Raw genomic sequence first — 21,203 nt, 5'->3', positions numbered from 1 at the left:
CGGAAGCATCACATTAAGCCAGGTTAGAGCAGACCAGGCTGGCATGGGGTCCAGGAGATCAGCCTGCCAGCCCAGGGCTGCTTCAGCCAGGCTCAGTGTGCTGTGTAAGGGCTGTCTGGGGCCCAAGGGTGCTTCAGTGCAGGGCTAGCCAGCACGCTGCCCCCGCACTGAAGCACCCTCATGCCCCAGCCAGCTAGGTTGGTATCTTCATGTGCACTACTGTGGACGAGAGAACTCTTCAGCAGGGTAGTACCTGTAAATAAACTAGTATTAATTTCCTGTGTCCTAGATGCTGAGAAGTTTACTGCACAGTTAATTAGTCAACTGCACAGTAAACATCTCGTGTAGACATGCAAACTGTTGCCTTCTAAACTGCACAGCCACAGATTTCTAAATGTTGTGAAAACAAGCAAGGTCCTCCTACCTGCTTGCTCCAAAAGCCAAATGAAAGAGAGAAGGTCAGTCAGGGTGGTCAATCTTGCTTGAGCTGGAAACATAAACCAGTTTTTACTTACCTTCTGAAGCTTCTAAAAAAAAAAAAAAAAAAAATAGAACTGTTCCATTTAAAAACTTACTCTGTGTTGTGGAGTGGCTAATTATGTTGTCTTTCTTAATGAGAAAGATGCTAGTGATTAATTTCCTAAAATGTAAATAGAAGTAACATGGTATTTTCTTACTACAGGGACTGTGAATTTGCTAACTATAGATTCCCATGTGAATTAGCGTAATATACATAAAATTATTGGTATAGCTGATCACCATCCTGTCAAACTAGGGCTGTGTGAAGCTTTGGTCCCTGATTCGATCCGGTGGCTGAATTTCCGAATCTGAATCAAATCAAGAGACCCTTTAATGTCTCTGAGTCAAATTGGAACCCTCGGAAAGATTTGGAGATTCGGATATAGACACAGGTTTAAGTGTTTTTTCTACATACCTCTAGGTACCAGGTGGCTCGTGAATGCTGCCATGGTGGGGTGGATGGAGAGTTCCACAGGAGTGCAGGGGGCTCCCCAGCATGCTCAGAAGCAAACCAGAGACACTTCCAGTCCATTTCTGGGTCCTCTGGGGGGCGCATAGGGGGGCCACCCTGCATCCCCCTGCTCAGGAACTGGTGCCTCCTGGATCTGGATCCCCTGCAGCCGATTGCCAAGCCAGAGGGCCGCAGTGGGGCTCCCCACTGGACCTGGAAGTACAGGAAACCCTTGCTATTCGCAGTTTCAAATATTTGCGAATGCTGAACCCGCATTTTAAATACTTTATATGCTTACAGGAGCTCCTCAGGAGCTCTGCACTTGCTGCCACCAGCCTCCCACCATTGCCATCGGAGCCATGCCTTTCCCTCAGCCACTGGGGGCACTGTGTTCATGAACACTGTGCCTTATTTGCAGATTTTGCCATTCGCGGAGGATACAAGAATGTATCCCTCGTGAATGGCAAGGGTCGCCTGTACTTCCAGTCCACTTCCAGGTTCATCGCCAAGCATGCAGGGGCCCACCCTGTGCTCCTGTTGGATACTCTATCCACCCCAGCATCGCAACATTCATGAGCCATGCCTAGTACTTCAAGGTATGTAGAAAAAACATTTAAACCTGTCTATGGCCAAATAGCTGATTCTTTGAATCGGCATTGAATGTTCAGATTCGGTTTTGGTCAAATCGAATCAGGGACAGTGATCCGAATCAACGAGTCTAATCACTGTCCCTGATTCAGGCCAAATCCGAATCAGCTACAGCTTGTTTCACACACCTGTATCAGAAATCCCTGTATTCCACGTGTTTGTGTTCTCAGTTGGGATATAAATATGAAGTATCCAAAGTTTTTTTTTTTTTGGTATAATGATAAATCTTTTTAAAAATTCTGCTCTGAAACAGGCATTTTCTTTCGCTATGATATCAATCTCTCTGCTCGCATGAGCCACTTCAGTGCCTTTTGGGAGTTGCAGCTCTCCATCTTTCATGTCTGTGTTCTTTTGCTGGACACTGGTGCCAAGTTACAGTACATCAGCCACAGAGAGAGACTGATGAGCATCATGGGAGGCATATGCTAATCCATAATGGGAAAATAGGAGCATTAGAAACCTGGAGGAGAACTCCCAAAAAGCATGACAGTAGTTCAGGAAGAGTCAGAGATTAATGTCAACTCAACCTGGCTGGCAAAATGAAACGTTTTGATTTTTCCCAATGGAAATTCCACCAAAACCTGCTTTTCTAGAGAAAAAGTCAGTTGTGATGAAAACCCATTTCCCAGTGGGAAAATACTTCATTTGAAATTTTTCATTTGGCCCTAATTATTAGCAGTTGTTCACAGTAGCTTTACATTTTCTGATTTAAGTTTTGACATTAATATACTTTTTTTTCTTGCTGCTGTTTTCTTGGCTCACCATACATGTTCACCAGAAGGTAATCTAAAATCTAATATGTCATTTATAATTCCGGTCACGCTTCCTTCTGCATCACTATCACATCCAGAGATTTACATGTTTAGCAAGAAAATTGCTCTCCTCTCAAAGCAAACATATTTATATAGGAGGGTTATGTAATGCAAGCGCTTAAATATTGGCTGATCTAAAAATCTGTCCACAGCACTTGTTTAAGCTTGTTTTATCCTAGTGCATGTGTTGTTCAAGTAATATAATTGTTCTCAGTTTTCATGCTTTATGCTGGCATGTTATTAAAATTCACCTTGTCATGGTTTTGTGTCAAAAGAGATGGTTCTATTAGATTGTTAGCAGCATGTCTGTGAAATTATCTGAAATATCACAGGGAATGGAAAATGCTTACCTCTTTCACCATACATGATTTGTCTGCTGTTTGATCAGTGCTTTTTTCCTTTTTTCTTTTTCTTTTTTTTTTTCTTTAAATTGAGCAATGCCACTGCCCTGGGAAAACGAAGAGGTGTTGAGACAGGAAAAACAGTATAGACTCTCTCTGTAGTGCCCCTTTTCTACAATATTATCTTTAGCAATATCCTTCAGTAACAATGGTAAAGAATAGCCATTAGTTATATTAACTCCCTTTCTTATACCTTGAGATGATGCCTTAGAAAAAGGTATCTTTGAAAAGAAGTCAACCATTTTTACGTTGTGTATTTGATTCCTCAGAAATCTCAGTACATCAGCAATCTGGAACCTAGGAAGCATCTTTATTATGTTGGTTCATTAGTAGCAGACTCACTGAGATAAAGATTTTTTTATTTATATCACATGGATTTCTTTACTTGACTGTTGGAGGCCAACATATCTTCTGTGAAATGTCTCATGCAATGTGTGGCTCTGGGTGGATGATATGTGTCTTTCTTTTGGTTCTTGAATCTCAGACTACTTTTAGCACCTTTATTGCAACTTTCCATTGTTCAGGAGAGTTACATGAGTCACAAATGTTGGGCAAGCAGAATGTATTTCTCAAGTTATATTGACAGCAAAAGAACATCATCTTGTTGCACAGCCTGTTTCATTGAAAGTTTGCACACTTGTCAAGCCTTGTAAGATGGTCAGATATTTTTTTTAAGTTGCCTGTGGCTAAGTGCTTTATAGTCATGAAGGCCTAATGTTCCTACCTGTTTGTGATGATGAGAGATTCTAAGTTAAAGACTACTCATTTTTAGATAGACGGGTGCAGGTTTCCTCATTCTATCAATGCTTCTGAGGTGGTAGCTATCTACAGAAAGACTTGGCAATGTTCCCTATGGTTATGATCAGGAATCCTTGTTATACCTGTTTAAAAATCCCAGCTTCTCTGGAGTGGGACGTGGAGGCTCAGTGCTGCTGCCGCAGCCATTGCTGCCAAGAGCCCCGCACCAGCCACACTACCAAGGTCAGGCACCCCTTGCTTGTCTGGCAGCAGCAGGGCTGATGGCGTGGTATTGTGCCTCCCCACTGCTGCTGGGCAGACAAGGGCATCTCACCTTCACAGTGCAGCTGGTGTGGGGTTCCTGGCAGTAGTGGCAGTGGCACCACGCCTCCCCACCCTATTCCGTGGTCCCGCTCACTGGGCTGCAGAGACCCCGGGAGGGAGAGCAGTAGGGCAGGGAGCCGTGACCCTGCATTGGGCAGCCTGCATCCTCCCCCGCCCCTGTACAGATCTGGAGGGGGGCACATGCCCCCCTGTCCGGGAGCACAGATAGCAGCAAGGAGCCAGCGCCCCCGCTACCCATGTGGACTGCTCCCCTAGCCAGGTCCCACAGCTGCATATTCCTACCCCAGCTGGGCAGCACTCCCAGGCCCAGCCACCAACCCTACCCCATTCCCTCCCTCACCATGGCTGCCTCAGTTTGCACCCCCCATGTCACCAATACCATCCCCACACATCGCCTTTACCCCCTCCCTGCCCCCATCCCCGACTTACCTGCAGGCATCTGCAGGAGCTGCTCTTCACCTCTGCTTGGTTGTATTGCTGGCCATGTGCGCATGGCACCCCATACATCCTGATCCCCCCAGCCCCAGGCATTCCCTTGCAATCTGGAACTGCCAGTCTGCAAGGGAAATCCTCCAGTTCCTGCATTTTTCTCCTTTAAAGGGAAAATCTGTGTTTTTCTGTGGCAGACAGAAAACCTGGATCCCTAGTCGTGATATAATTACAGGTAGCTGTTAGAGCCCTGTTTGGTTTTGTTGAATTTTTTTAAGCCTTTAACAAGTCATTTTGAGGGACGAAGGAAGCCAAAGTTCCCAGAGATTTTAGGGAAACTTTTTCTCCATTCCTACTCTACCACATAAAGTTGATCTTCAGCTTGGTAAATATATCTTCTTTCTAGCTACTAATTTATTTTAGAGCTTTGAATAGAGTTCTTTGGTGATGTCTGTTGGGTCATTCAGTCCCTCTGGCTGGAAGGTGTGTGCGAAACAGGCTCGATTCGATTTGGATTCAGCCTGAATTGGGGACAGTGATTTCATTTGTTAATTTGGATCACTGTCCCCAATTTGATTTGGCCAAATCTGAATCTGCAGATTTGATGCTGATTCAGACAATTGGTGATTTGGCCAGAGACACATCTTTAAATGTTTTTTCTACATACCTTGATGTACCAGGCACAGCTCATCCACCTCTGGGTCTGCCAGGGAATGCATGGGAGGCCCCCTGTGCCCCCCGGCTCAGTGATTGGCCATGGGGGGACCCCGGGTGCCCCCCCAGACGCAGGAGGCACCAGTCGCCGAGCGGGGGGGCCCAGTGCACTCCCCGGAAGTGGACCGGAAGTACTTCTTGGCCCACTTCCAGGTCTGCTGCTGAGCATGCTGGGGCCCCCCATGCTTCTGTGGGACACTCCATGTGCCCCAGCATTGCAGCATTCACAAGCCACCTGGTACCTAGAGTTATGTAGAAAAAACATTAAAGCTGTATTTGTGTCCAAGTCTCTGAATCTTTCCGAATCTCTCCGAATTGATTCGGAGGTTTCTTTCTGATTCAATTTGTAAAGATTAAAGGGTCCCCTGATTTGATTCAGATTTGGAGATTCAGCCACTGAATTGGGCCAAGTCTCCACCAAGTCGAATCAGGGCGGAAGCTTTGCACAGCCGTACTGGACAGCTCTCAAAGGAACTAAGTGAATGCACCATAGGAAAATCAGGAGAAGTTCTAGCTTTTCAGTTGTCCTGTGTAGCCATGTGTCTGTTCTGATGAAACAATGCTGCGTCAGTCCACCTGAGTTGTGTAGGTCTTGCTTACCGTATGTATGAGATTCAGTGAAGTTGGAATTAGATCCAGAAAGAGAAGTGTTTAACACAAATATAAACAACTTCAGCTTTAAATTACTGTTTTCCACACCACATTGCAAATGTGCTCTCTCTTATTGTCTCCTCTTCCCCTTTGAGGGAAACCATCTTTACAGAAAGCAAGTATGGATTCCAACCATTCTGGATCCTTAGGAAAGATTATACTAATACTTTGTACCTCAGTACCCATCAGATGTTTCCATAAAAGGATCTTAAAGTTATTTTAAACAATCACTTTTGTCTATTACCTCTTTAAGGTAAATAAGTAGTTATACCCCTTTTCTTGATCAAAAGATTCATTCACTTTGTCAAGGTCCCACAGACACCTGCTAACAAAGCTAAGAGAAGTACCTAAGTGTCCTCTCTTTTAGATCCGTGTATTGTCTATTAAACAGCATTTCTTCCTTTCTTGGATATTCACCCTCTCTCTCATTCTGACATGTTTCATTATTCCTACTGCTTCACTAGTTTAAGCTGCTGCCAGAGTTATTTCGTGATGAGGGGAAGGTCCTTAGTCCCACCTCAGCAACCACATCAGGTCGCACACCGCTGTCCCGAACTGTTGTAAAACCAGCCAAGACTAGGCCAGGCCAAGCAAGCAAGGAACATAAGAAAACTGTGGGACATCAGGTGAGTTGAACCACTGATTATTTCTATTAGAATAAACTCCTCCATCTCCCTTTCTTTCCCTGTTCCCCCATAGCTTTAGTCCTACGTTGGGCTGCTATTTCTTAGGATCATTGGCTGGAGGCTTTCCATCTAGGCTGTTTGTTCCAGTGGAGGGTTCATCATGAAAGTTCACTCAGTAGCACAGTGTTTGATCTTCTCCCTTTGTTTTTAAAATATTATGGAGCCTTTCATTTTTTTCGCATATGCCTCACAGACCAACAGTGGGACCTTGATTAATTAAACACTTTACCTGAAGAATGGGGTACCCAGTTTTCCAAAATACTGACATCTGTAGAAATACTGTGCGACTCCTGTAAAAGAAGCTGCCTCTTGCAGAAATATGGGGTTTGTTTGTTTGTTTTAAATCATGGTGTTTGTTGTGCTCAGGTCATCTGCTTTCAGAACCACCTGCTCTCTCAGCCTTCTCTGGCCATGCATGAGAGCAGCTATTTCAGCACATCAGAAAATCTGTCCCAAAATTATTCATTTAACTTAAAACATACCAAATTTTAAATGAAATATTCAAATCTGTGTGGTCATAAGGACAGTTTCACAGCCCACTACCTTCCAATTATGGATAGCTAAAGCAACAGGTTAGATATGGATGTCTTGCACCCCAACCTCTCCCAGGAAAGTTCTGCAACCCATTGAGGAACTAATAACCACTAGGAATAGGGCACAGAATAAGAAAGTGAAAAGGTTTCCTAAGATTGTCATGTTTTACATTGGGAATTAATAGATAGCAACTTAAATTACACAGGAACCTTGTTCAGAGCCCAGGTTTTATACACTTGTCAGCTTGTACCAGTCCTTTTGCAGTTGTGTTCCACGTTGTCTCTAAGCTGCCTGTGGGTGTAGTTCCAAGTATATTATTTTAGAACAGACCAGAGGCACAATGCACCAAGTAATGAGATGGGTCCCAGCTGTGTGATGCCTTTATCAGGGTTGGGCAAAGTCCTCATTTGAGAGGCAGGGCTAGAGTCTCTTGGCCATGATAAAAAGCATACATAAATACGTACTGTGAATGGATGAGTTTTATTCGCGTTAAGCATAATCTGCAGAAGTCTAAGTATAACATCAATGGCACTTCAAGCTTCTAAGCAGAAGTAGGATGGGCACTGTTTCTGCCAAGGCTGTGTAGACAAATTGGATGTTAAATCTTCCATTTGACATAGTTATTTCTCATTATGGTATGCACTTGGCTAAAGTCATGTTCCAGTTGCTTAGTATTTTAACATACTCATATTATTACTAATTTCAGCTGTAACATGCAAGGTTGGGCCATAAAACCTATGCTGCCTATAGAAATGTTCAATACAAAATGTATTCCATTTTTACTCTTTAACTTCATATTTAGATTGTCTTTGGAATTTTATGCCCAAAAGCTAAGCACCAAACCAGTTACATGGCATCGTCATCATATACTGTTGAGAAAATTAATGTAACAGATTCCATGTGCCTGCAAAGTGGAATGTAGTTAGAAATTCAGAATAGCTATCTCCTTAAATTGTAACACCCCAGCAGCTTGCATGGTTATATTTGCCCGTCGGCAGTTAAAGCATCTGTATTGCAGATGGCACTATGATTGTGAATGATTCTATAGGAGTGTCTCAGTAAGTATGAATTGCTTCCAAGAACTACCACAGTGATGTATCTTATTTTACACTAGGACAGGCTTCAACCAAAATGGTCTATTGACATTTGACTTTATTTTGGGTCTAATCTAATAACAGATGTTATGATTTAAACCAAGATTGAATTTCAACATATTGTGTAAATTCTTGGTTTTTCTTTTTTTTTCCTTTGTAAATGCAGTTTCGCAACTCTCTTCATCTGCTGATGGAAACCCTCAATGCTACAACTCCCCACTATGTGCGTTGTATTAAGCCCAATGACTTCAAGTTTCCGTTCACGTAAGTTGGTTAAGTTATGGTGTCTGAAGACAGAGACTTAGCTATGAATTCAAGAAGAGTGCCTGGTGGTCTTTGAGGTCTGGACCCAGTGCCTGTTGTCACTCAGCAGTAAAATGATGTGTGTTGATAACATCAGGATGCACCTCACAAAAGAAGATATTTTGGACGTAGTAGAGATAAAAGTACTGGCCAACACATGCATTCTTGCTATCCAACAAAAAAACCTGCAATTTTAATGATTTTCTGTTCTGAGTTGATATAAGAGCTCACACTCTTAAAGAATCTGTAATAATGACAAACTTTTTTTTTTAAATAGGCATTTATAGTCCTAACGCTGTCACTGTTTCTGGGCTTTTATTTTCATGCTCTAGTCACTTAGAAAGCCCACCATCTGACAAATGCTTTATTTTCATATGCAGATTTGATGAAAAGCGGGCAGTACAGCAGCTCAGGGCTTGTGGTGTCCTGGAAACAATCCGAATCAGTGCAGCTGGCTTCCCCTCAAGGTAGGCTTGCTAATTTGGTTTGTTTTTAACTGCGAGCATTTTCATCAAGATATTTCCATTATATGGTCAACACCCTTTCTATTTCTTGGAACCAGGTGGACATATCAAGAGTTCTTCAGTCGCTATCGTGTCCTAATGAAGCAAAAAGATGTCCTTAGTGACCGAAAACAGACATGTAAAAATGTCCTGGAGAAGCTAATTCTGGTAAATGTAGTGCTTTAAAAAAGTGTTGCTCCCCTTTCTATGAATTTCATAATAGCTACTCATTTTTTTTTTACTTAAACTTCAAACAGCAGCCAGCAGTAGCTTATGGAAGTCATAGTCCCTCTGAATGTTATGGGTTTTTTGCTGAAATGAAAAATGCTTCTCCGCTTTTAAAGCAGGGGTGCTCAACCCAAGGCCCACAGGCCAAATCCACCCCCTGGTGATCACCTGGTTTGCGGCGCTCCCCACAAGTCTGAAAATTTGGCTTCAGGGGAGTGTGGCGTCATTCCCCTGCCGCCAAGTTTCCAGACCAAGGGAGACCTCCCCCACGAGCCAAATATTGTGATCCTGTGCACTAGATCAGGTGCACAAGGCAACATGATGCCCAATCTCAGTGTGCAGGGGTGATGTAAGGCCCCAGGACCCAATCCTGATATGTAGGGTCCCACATCACTCATCTGGCTTCCCATGGCCAAAAGTTTGAGAACCACTCATTTTAAAACTTTGGAAATATCACAACTTACCTACTGCAAGGGATAATTATTTGTTATAGTTAAATTAAGAAAGCTGTTACTTGAATTAATGTAAATTACTATTGTTGCAATATGGGATCTGGATTAAACTTTCCAGTCCATAAATGTCTGGAAGACAACAGTATTAAGCATTGGTGGGATGTGTGTAGGGAGCATTCTCACCTCATTTAACAGCAAAGTGTATTAGCTTTCAGAGTATATTTAGTCTGAGAGGTCTATCATGAAGGAATAACTGTGTGTGTGTGTTTGTGTGTGTGTGTACGTAGATTCTTCACTGTCCCAAATAAAAACCTTTTCAGCCACGCCTTTCTTAGCATTCTGAAACCCTGCCATAGTCCCAGGAATCTCCTGATATTGTTTTATGGGGGAGTACTAGGAAGAAACTTTCCAACAAAGGAACACAAAACCAATCAGTACTTGAGCTGTGCACTTGGCTTCAGGGTGGAAATAGAAAAAATGGGAAAACTAAACAATAAGTTTGTCAACCCAAAACAAATTTTCTGTTTTTTGGCTTGAAAACCTGAAAAAAAACAATTTGAGGTCAAAAGAAACTAAATAGAATGTGAATGTGGCATTTACCCCAGGGAGAATCACATTCATTACAGAAAATATCAGTTTTCAATTCTGTGATGTGTAAAAACTATAAAATGCAACCCCCTTTTTCATGAAGTACTTCCAAAAGTATTTAGCTCTAAACATTCCTCAAATTATTATTCCTTAATATTTCACCAGTTCTCCAACAACTAATTCTGCAAAACTGTGCACAGAAAATAATAGAATGAAAAATCTTGCCTCTTAAGTAATTGTTAAGAGCAGGTTTAGCTGGAATACTATATGGGATGTTTTATCTCTCTTTTTTTCAGCCACTGAGACTTTTTTTATCCATCATTTTTTAATCCTGTTACTGATCATGTATTTCCTCTGAATATAGGACAAGGATAAGTACCAGTTTGGTAAAACAAAAATATTTTTCCGGGCTGGCCAAGTAGCATATCTGGAAAAAATAAGGGCAGATAAGTTGAGAGCTGCCTGCATCCGCATCCAGAAAACGATCCGAGGCTGGCTGATGCGTAAGAAGTACCTGCGCATGAGGAAGGCAGCTATCACCATTCAGCGATATGTCAGAGGCTACCAGGCACGATGGTAAGTGGCACATTAGGGGACACTTGCTCTAATCTTGATGCAGATCCCTTTAACTAGGGCATTTCACTATGAGAACATCTTCTGTCTCCTTCCTATATGAATCATTTAGGAATCTAATTTTCAGCATAATGAAGGAAGCAAAGTAGAATCTGGGTTCCCATAAGTACAGTACCTGCTACTTTTGTCCTTCAAAAAAAAAAAAACCATCTCCCAGCTGGGCACTGCCAAATAGCTACTTATTTTCTGTGTTAGAGTAGGGTTCTTGCTGCAACTCAATTCTTACCCACTGTCTTGCTGCCACACATGCATAGTCAATTTTTCCTGACACTCAGAAGATGATCATGGCTCCACTATTGAAGAATCAAGTTCTCAGGCCAGGATGCAGTGTAGAAGGGGCAAGTAACATAGGGTTGCATGGCTGGAGCAGCTGACTGAGGGAAACAAGTCAACGGCTGAGGCGAGGAATCAGCCATGCGAATATGGATTGTATTTTGATGTACTTTGTTAGTAGCCTTTCAGGAAGGCTAAGGGTTAAAGGTGGATCCTTTGTTGAAGTGTTTTAGAAAACATAAGAAGAGTTTGTCAATTCCTCACTGCAGCTCTCTGAGGATGAGAAAATGCTTCTTGAAGGTGATGAGGGTCAATTTTCTTACATACCTGGGTAGTAAAGTAGTAATGTAAATACCGTATCATGGTCAAAGCTATTTATAAAAGAGAATGAGCAGAAAATTTAGCTTGAAAGAGCAAGTAAAGTTATAGGACTAGCTGAAAGGTATTTGTGATTTATAGATGACATCCATAATTGTTTCCGCTGTTTGTTTCCGTCAGTTATGTCAAGTTCCTGCGACGAACTCGGGCTGCCACCATCATTCAGAAGTTCCAGCGTATGTACGTGGTTCGCAAAAGATACCAGCGCATGCAAGCTGTCACTATTGCTCTTCAGTCACTCTTACGAGGTTACATGGCCAGGAACAAATACCAGCAGGTAAGAAGACCTAACATTTATTTGGTGCCCCTCTTGCTTTTTTCTTCAGCTACTTCTACGTTAGATCAGAATGATATTTCTAGACTGCTCAAAAATGCTTGTGCATACAAATTGTCATACCTCATGCATACTTGGAATATCCCTACATGCACTACAGTAAAGTATCTGAATATATGGATGCCAAGATACAGTTATAAGCCACTCAGTAATTGGGGGTCATGGTCAATATTATTCACACAATTATTCAATCCCTAATTTATGTCAAAACCTAAAATTAAGACTGTATCAGAATGTTTGTTTATTTTGCTGCTAGTGAGCAGGCTTCTGATAAAAATAGATTATTGAGTTAATTCTTTTTATTTTTACTTATACTGGGCTTAGTTTATTGAAGGATTGATAAACTTTGTCCTAAAATTATGATATGACATTTAGAATTAAAACTGAACAGCTTTTATTTTAAAAATTAGATTTTTCTTTTAAATGTTGCAGGCCTGGAAGCAGAATTACTGCTCAGTTGGCTAACATAGACAACATTTTTCATGGCAGTTTTGTCTCTTACTACTCTTTTACAAAGGTCAACTAATCATTCACTGAAAAGTTGTCCTACAGAGTTCTGTTTCTTCTCTCGGTGATATAGTTTAAAAGTATATACCATAAATGCCTAGCAATAACTGTTTAAAATGCTTCTCTCATATTTGATCAGACTGTTGCAGTGAAAGAATTTCTCCACATTTTGCATTTGTGTAAAAGAAAGTGATGTGTATATTCTTGTGCACCAAGTATAGCAGCCAAACAGAGCATCAATATGAAGGTTGTGAAAATGAGCAGTCAGCAGGCAGATAGTAAAATTTCTTCACCTGTACATATTCACTCAGTCACCTCCTATTCCACCTGCTATACATTTTTCTAGTGTACATAATAGTACTTGGTTTTACTAACGTTTCATAGTTTCTAGGGTCAGAAGGGACCTGAGCAGATCATCAAGTCTGACCCCCTGCCATGGCAGGAAAGAGTACTGGGGTCAAACAACCCCAGCAAGGTGTTCATCTAGCCTCCTTTTAAAGACCCCCGGGGTAGGAGCCAGCACCACTTCTCTTGGAAGTTGGTTCCAGATCCTAGCTGCCCTGACCGTGAAGTAGCGCCTTCTGACATCTAGCCTAAACCTACCCTCTGCCAGCTTGTGACTTATTCCTGGTCGCTCCTGGTAGTGCACAGGGGAACAGGAACTTCCCCAGTGCCTTCTGGTCCCCTCTGACTAGTTTGCAACAGGCCACTAGATCCCTCCTCAGCTTTCTCTTGTGGAGGCTGAACAGGTTCAGGTCCCGTAGCCTCTCCTCATAGGGCCTGCCCTGCTGCCCCCAATCATGCGAGTCACCCTCCTCTGGACCCTCTCCAGAGGGGATGTTGTCCACATCCCTCTTGAAGTGTGGCGCCCAGAACTGGACGCAGTACTCCAGCTGCGGCCTGACCAGTGCCGCATAGAGGGAGAGGATCACCTCCTTGGACCTGCTTGAGATGCATCTGTGGATGCATGACAAGGTGCGGTTGGCCTTCCTGACTGCATCCCCACACTGCCAGCCCATGTTCCTCTTGGCATTAATGATGACTCCAAGATCCTTTTCTGCTTCTGCACTGACAAGAAGGGAGTTCCCCATCCTGTAGGTATGCTGCTGGTTCTTCCTCCCCAGGTGCAGCACCTTGCACTTGTCAGTGTTGAATCCCATCCTATTCTCATCCGCCCACCCCTGTAACCTATCTAGGTCCAATTGCAGCCTATTTCTCCCATCTAGCATGCCCACATCCCCCCACATCTTAGTGTCATCAGCAAACTTGAACAGGGTGCTTTTTACCCCCTCATCCAAGTCACTGATGAAGATATTGAACAGTGCGGGCCTGAGGACTGAGCCCTGTAGAACCCCCCTGCCCACATCCCTCCAGGTCGAAAATTACCCATCCACTACCACACTCTGGGTGCAGCCCTCCAGCCAGATGGCGACCTATTTGACTGTGCAGGTGTCGACACCACAGTCCCCCAGTTTCTAAATGAGAACGGGGTGAGAGACAGTGTCAAAGGCATTCTGAAAGTCCAGGAAGACTATGTCCCCGGCATCTAAGATTTGGTGATCTGGTCATAGAAGGCCACCAGGTTGGTCTGACAGGACTTGCCGCTAATGAACCCGTGTTGATTGCCCCTAAGCATAATCTCCCCTGCTGGCCCCTCGTGGACATGTGCCAGAATAATTTGCTCAAAAAGCTTGCCCAGGATTGAGGTAAAACTAACTGGCCTATAGTTTCCCGGGTCCTCCTTCCTCCCCTTTTTGAAGATGGGAACCACGCTGGCCCTCTTCCAGTCCTCTGGCACCACACCAGAGCACCACGAGTTTGAAGCATCTGTGTTATTGGTTTATATAACAATATTAATATATGGAATTTTGATAGGTTGATGGTTGCTTTTCAAACAATATACACCAACTTCAGAAAAGAATAAGCTTCCTGTTAACTTGAGATACGTGTCACCTCAACTTTTAACCTAAATCCACCCTCATGGTATGTGGAGCAGATGATTCAAGCCACTCAATATACCTCAACATAGTCATGTGATTGTTATGCGTATGATGAGTTATAAAGAACACCATTTGATAGGCTTGTCGCATAACCTTGTAATACAGAAGTCATGTTACTTATGAAGTCACTGAAAGGGCCAGTCAAACCTATCTGTCAAAGGAGGCTACTCAATCTTAATGAATTATTCACCCTAATAATTGCAGTTAAGAATTATGGAATATAAGATCCTGACACAACAGATGGAACATGGTAAAGGCAAACCATGTATACCTTATCTGTACATATTGGTCTTTGAGGGAGGAAGTTTAAGTCCTAAGGTCTTAGGATGGCTGCAATACTAGGATAACAGATGGTGTAGTTATGTGATACAATTTTTAAAAATTATGATTTTCCAAAATTGAAAATCTGTCCTCAGTTCAGTTTGATTGGAAGCAGAATTGCTGCTCAGTTGGCCGACATATACAATGCAAACATCTTTCATGGCAAGTTTGTCTATTACCATTGTTTTGCATTAGATTTTTCAAACGTCGGCTAATCATTCACTGACAGTTTGTCCTGGAGTATTCTGTTTCTTTTCAGGCTGATATAGATAAGAGGTATAGAACAATACATGACTTTAAGTCCACATACGACTTTAATATATGATGCGTACATTACTCTTTAGGAAAGGATTGTGAAAGCTGCCTGTCGTTTTATGGGCACGTGCCCAGAAGGCGTGTGCAACAGTCATGTGACTAAAATGGAATCTGAACTAATTGAATCGCCTGTTGCATACATCCTGGGATAGGCCTCCAAAGTATATTGTGTTGTGCTGGTCAGTTTAACAAGAAGCTTAGTTCCTCCTCAGGTTTTTCATAAACTCTTGGAAAGCATTCGATAAAATCAGTAAAATTTTTAAAATATTTTTATATTCTTCTGGAATGTTTCATTTTATCCCTGGAATACAAATTTCACTGACTGATGAGAACTAGACCAACGGAATGGAGGTATTTTATATTATTTTATTTTTCCTTTCAGGCTATTTAAGGTAAAAATGTAACTGAATATTGATTTTATTTTAGTTATCAAGGTATATATACACTGGTAATGTGAAACTCTGCAGATAAACAGGTAACAAGTAGGCCTGTGCAACATGGCAAGTATTCAGTTTGGATTTGGCCGATTCGGAGGGACAGTGATTCAATTCAGTGATTCGACAGATCAAATCCCCCACAGTCGGGGAGGGTTTGGGGCTGTGGGGGCACAGGACTTGGCAAGTGGGGGCTCCCACCACTGCCCATCACCAGTCTGGGAGGGCATGGGAGCAGGTGTGTGCTCTTGGCTCTGCACAGGGTGGGCTAAACCGGCCTGTGTGAAAGGCACTGGGAGTGGGGGCTATGCCCTTGTACCACTCGCCCAGCCTCCCTGCGCCTCCCAGACAAGTCATGGCTTCACTCCGACTGGGCGAGCAGCAGCAGGGCATGGGGGTGGTCGCATACACCTGGATCAGAGTGGGGCTGGTGGCAGGAGCTATGGGGAATTTTACCTCCACATATAGCTTCCACTCCACTGTGCTCTGCAGGGCGGGTGGAGCCAGGGCTGCACTCTGGGTTGCGATGGGGGCTAGCTGCCCGAAGTGCAGCCCTGGCTCCACCAGCCTTGCCGAGTGCAGCCCAGCAGCAGGCAGCTAGGGCTAGCCTCCCAGAGCGCAGCCGGCCCAGCCCACCCCACACAGATCCAGGGGCACACGCCTGCTCCCAGGCCCTCCCGGACTGATGGTGTGCAGTGGCAGTTGCCCCCCTCCCCAAATCCCACACCCCCCCTGCCCTGGCTGGGCAGCTTGTCCCAGCTCCAATCCCTCCTTCTCTGTAGGGGCGTTGATCTGTCCCCCACACACACTCCTTCCCTCCCCGCTCTGCCCACCACAACAGACTTTCCAGCTGGAGGCAGCTGTATCCAATGTCCTCAAGAACTGCTGTCTGTTTGATCTATGGCCGAATCTGAATTGGAACCAAATCTTTTCCGATTCAATTGGGAGCTTTTAATAGGTCTCCCAATTTGATTTGGATTAGGAGACTTGGCTGCCGATTCTCCTCTGAATCAAATCAGCTACCAAAGCTTCGCACAGCCCTAATCACAAGGGAAGCTGGAATGCTAAACTTATACAATGTATTTGAGTTAATATTGTAGAAGTAGTGTTAATTTTTGGCATTTCTATGCCTTGAAGAACTCTATTTCTTTACCTTAATGCTTTATTAAAATAGTGATATTTCATTTCCTTGATTTATCTTTTAAAAGAATAAAAAGGGACAAAACCAAACCTTGTTAAGTGTTCTGATTTTACAGTCATTGCTAGCTTTTCCAGTGGACCTTTTGAATTTGTTTATCTGAAGACAATACACTTGCATTGCATACAGTTTTAAGTTTTGTTGTCAAGAAATGTCAAGAAAAATGAGCATTATTAGATAAATACTTCGCCATATCAACTTTGTTGTTAAACCAGTAAAAGAATTCAGGCTATATTAGGAACTTAAAATTGTTAAATTAGCAGCTCGTGTAGTGATGATGCAACACCTTTAACCTCTTAACAAAATGTATTCAACCTTCAGAGGTTTCACTGGTTTTGCTCAAAAATCCTTAGAATCTGAATCATAGAAATTAAGGGCTGGAAGGGACCTCAAAAAATCAGGTCCAACCCCCCTGCTCTGGGCAGGAACACTGCTAAGACCAAATGATCCCAGCAAGGTGTATGTTCAGTCTCCTCTTGAAGACTTCCAAGGTTGTGGACTGTACCACCTCCTTGGGAAGCCTGTTCCAGATTCTGGTCACTCTTGCTGTAAAGTTCTTCTGTACATCCAACCTGAAGCCAACCTCTAACAGTTTATGACCTTTGCTCTTTGTCCTCTCCTGGGGTACCCTAGTGAACAATTTTTCTCCCAGCTCCCAATATTCACCCCTTACATACTTATAGACAGCCACCACGTTCCCCCTCAGTCTTTTCTTCCCCAAGCTAAACAGTCCCAGATCCCTTAGTCTTTCCTTATCAGGTTTGTCCTCCAGCCCGTTAATCATTCTTGTGGCCCTTCTCTCTGGACCCTTTCAAGATTCTCCGCATCTTTTTTAATGTGCAGCACCCAGAAGTGGGCACGGTACTCCAGCTGGGGTATCACCAGTGCTGGGTAGAGGGGAAGTATCTTTAGCCCCACTTGTGACACATTAGCTAATGCATCCCAGTATGCTGTTAGCTCTGTTGACTACAGCCTTGCACTGTTGGCTCATGTTCATCCTGTGATCAAGCATAACCCTTTCAGCCATCATGATGGCCAAGACATTTTCTCTTAATCTATATTCATGTTGCTGGTTACTTCTTCCCAGATGAAGCACACTGCATTTATCCTTACTGAACTGCATCTGGTTCCACTCTGCCCACCTTTCCAGCTTGTCCAGGTCTGCTTGGATCCGCATCCTATCCCTTAGCATGACCGCTTTCCTCCATAACTTAGTATCGTCTGCAGACTTGGCCAGCATGCTTGCCACATACTCATCTAAATCATTCATAAAGATGTTGAACAGCACAAGACCAAGAACTGAATCCTGCAGGACACCACTGGCCACCTGTCACCAAAACAATACAGACCCATCCACTAATACTCTTTGGGTTCAACCAGTTCCCAGCCCACCTGACCATGAACTCTGCCAGCCTGCAATCCTCCAGGTTTTTTATAAGACCATCATGGGAGAGCATATCAAAGGTCTGTTTAAAATCCAAGTATATGATATCAACCGCATCTCCCACATCTGAGTAGTTCATTACTTGATCATAGAAGGAGACGAGGTTGATCAGACATGACCTGCCTGTAGTGAAACCATACTGGGTATCCTTCAGCACCATGCCTTCTACCAGTCACTCACAAATGGACTTCTTGATCATTTTTTCTAAAATTTTACCCTATATCTAGGTCAAAGTGACTGGCCAATAGTTTCCTGGATCCTCCCTCCTCCCCTTCTTAAAGCTTGGCACCACATGGACCCTTTTCCAGTCTTCCAGGACCTCTCCCAAGCACTACAAGTCTTCATATACCCTCACCAATGGTCCCACAATGACACCAGCCAATTCCCTCAGCACTGTCGGGTGTAGTCCATCCAGTCCTGCTGACTTGAAGACATTCAGCTGCTCTAAGTGCTCCCTCACCAGTTGGACACTGACCATTGGGTGGCAGTCGCCCCCTCCTGCATCTGTCCAGTATCCGACCAGGCAGGTGACCACAATTTGCATGCAGGAACACCAATGCAAAGTATTAAAGAGTTCAGCTTTCTTCTGACTATCTGTTATCAGCTGTCCCATCCCATTCTGCAAGGGGCCCACATTTTCCTTGGTCTTCCTCCTGCTCTCTATATACCCAAAGAAGGACTTCTTATTGTCCTTGATTTTGGTTGCCAAGCTGATCTCAGTTGTCACCCTTGCCTTCCTTATCCTCTCCCTACAGACACACTTATGTATTCTTCCTTGGTGACTACCCCTTGTTTCCACTGTTTGTAAGCCTCCTTTTTCTTTTTTAAGCACTCCTTGACTCCTTTGGTAAGCCAAGAGGGCTTCTAGGCCCCATTTACCACCTTTCCTGCAGACAAGAATGGACCTTTTCTGTGCTCTGAGGATCATTGCTTTGGGGAATGACCCTGGTTCCTGAACTCCCTTTCCCTCCAGTTGATCTTCCCATAGGGTCCTTCCTACTATTTTCCTAAGCTCATTGAAGTCAGCCTTCCTGAAGTCAAGCACTTCTGCCCTACTGGCTGACTTCCCTGCCCTACAATGGATAGTGAATTCTGTCATCTCATGATCACTACCTCCCAGATTACCCTCAGTCTTCAGATCTCCCACCAGGTTGTTCCCTATGGCTAGAACCAAATCCAACAAAGTCTTCCCCTGGTCAGCCCATTCACCTCCTGTACTAAATAAAGTTCTTCCACACAGGTCAAAAACCTACGTGACGAGTCAGATCTGGCTGAGTGCCTCTCCCAGCAGATGTCAGGGTAATTGTGGTCACCCATGATAACCTTGTCACTTGAATGTGAAGCCTTCATCAGTTCTCTGGAAATTAGCACCAAAGGGATATGACCACAGGAGCTACCTTTTATGATCTTGTACAATTTAGGATCTCCAGACCTTTGAAGAAATTGCTGAAAGTCCCTTAACTCAGCTATTCAAAAACTAAATATGCAACTTGCTCTAAAATGTAAAATGGAATCTGAGCTATCTAACAAGTCTCTGAAACCATTTTTAAGTTTCTAGAATTATAAATGTTTTGTGGAATTAGATGGATATAACATTTATGATTGAAATATTGGAAGAAAAGCATACTCAGGTTTTCAAAAATTGGAAATGCTTAACTTGTTTTATATGCCTTTGGCTTTGATTGTTAGGTCAATCACAAAAAAGATTTATGAAAGTTAGGAGGAATTAAAAGGGAAGGAAAGAATAGAAATCGGAATCTATCCAAGTAATAGCAGTTTCTGCTAGCACCTGTTTTAAAGCGTACAGCATTACACATCATGTAAAGTAGTGATCAGCAAAGTTTTATAGTGGTGGCCCAGAATAGCCCAACTCTGGTCCATGGTAGGGCACTGCTGCCACTTCCCCACACCATCCAACTGCAGCATGGCACAAGAAAGATACCCATTGCTCAGCCGCCCAGCTGCAACATGATATGGTGCAGTGCAGTAGGGGTAAAGCCAAGCACTGCTGAGGACCCTCCCACTAGCGTATGCTGCTAGAGCCCCATCTCTGCAAACCAGTTTCAGCCCATGGGCTGTAGATTGCCAAGTCTGATGCAGAGAGAAATAGACTAAATTATGTTTTATCCTACTCCATATGGACCAACACCTTCAGGCAGGTTTAGAATAAAAGGTACAATGGAAAGAAGTTGTAGTCTTCACTAAATGTCCAAGGATGTATTTGTAATCTTGTCTATAAATACCTTAATTTTTTTGTAATCAACAGGGATCTTAAATTAACATAAACCAACATAAATATCTGCAATTCCTTCCAGCACCTTTTCTCTTCATTCTAATCCCCTTGTGTTTTTTTTAATCTTCTTATCCATTGTCTTTGCCCTTTTACACTTTATTTTCTTACTGATTCTTTGCTGTTATCATACTGCCCTTCTGCAGTAGTTTCTTTTTCCAAACTCATGCGTCTCCAGCTGTATCACCTCTGTACCCTTTCCCAGCTAAATGTTGTTCACTTGTATAAACACATATAGCCTGCAACATTTCCTCTTTCTCTTTTAACTTTTAAATGTAGATGCTTCGGGAGCATAAGGCCATTATCATTCAGAAGCGCGTGAGGGGTTGGCTGGCCCGTGTGCACTACCACAGGAGCTTAAAAGCAATAGTTTACCTGCAATGCTGCTACCGGCGCATGATGGCCAAGAGGGAACTGAAGAAGCTGAAGATAGAGGCGCGCTCTGTGGAGCGCTACAAGAAACTCAACATTGGCATGGAGAACAAGATCATGCAGCTGCAGCGTAAAATTGATGAACAGGTAAAAGCTGCTGCACCAAAAAGTGCCTCAGTACTTGAATAATGCTGCCAGCCTTCATTTAAAAAATTCAGTAAGCAGTGGGGGCTGATTTCTTTTTGGGATGATTTTTCTCTGTGATTGGGAAAATAGGCCTTTCCACAGAAGAGATAATGATTAGCCTAGGTATGAATATACCCTTGTAACTGTTTATTCCTTCATTTATCAGCAATGAAAGATGACATCTTTTCCCTTAATGAGACATTTAGCCATGTTAATATGAAGTAAAGTAGAAGGAAGGGTAGATTTTCACCTTAGACTAACCAAAGTAGAGCGGTGATTATATCACAAGCTTTTAAAAGCTGAGGCTCACTTTATCAGATGCTGTGAAAGGCCATGCAATAAGCAGTGTATAAATCAAAAGAAAATAGAATATAAAAAGGGAGGGGGGGGGAGGCAGTGCTGGAAGAAGCAAACAAATAAGC

The 21,203-nt window shown here is 43.2% G+C and overlaps 1 protein-coding gene across 1 annotated transcript in view; it reads left to right on the top strand.

Annotated features, from left to right (window-relative positions):
• Positions 1 to 21,203, top strand: part of MYO5A (myosin VA) — a 172,548-nt gene that overhangs the window by 90,553 nt on the left and 60,792 nt on the right. The window contains exons 15-21 of the mRNA XM_019503826.1: positions 6,173 to 6,334; positions 8,189 to 8,286; positions 8,706 to 8,792; positions 8,888 to 8,996; positions 10,461 to 10,672; positions 11,501 to 11,657; positions 20,503 to 20,742. Coding sequence (XP_019359371.1) covers positions 6,173 to 6,334; positions 8,189 to 8,286; positions 8,706 to 8,792; positions 8,888 to 8,996; positions 10,461 to 10,672; positions 11,501 to 11,657; positions 20,503 to 20,742 — 1,065 coding nt within the window. The remainder of the gene's footprint in view (positions 1 to 6,172; positions 6,335 to 8,188; positions 8,287 to 8,705; positions 8,793 to 8,887; positions 8,997 to 10,460; positions 10,673 to 11,500; positions 11,658 to 20,502; positions 20,743 to 21,203) is intronic.

This window comes from Gavialis gangeticus, unplaced genomic scaffold (genome assembly GCF_001723915.1).
Source record: "Gavialis gangeticus isolate Ggan-Ray unplaced genomic scaffold, GavGan_comp1, whole genome shotgun sequence".
In the NCBI taxonomy this organism is placed as follows: domain Eukaryota; kingdom Metazoa; phylum Chordata; order Crocodylia; family Gavialidae; genus Gavialis; species Gavialis gangeticus.
This window is presented reverse-complemented; position numbering and strand designations above follow the sequence as displayed.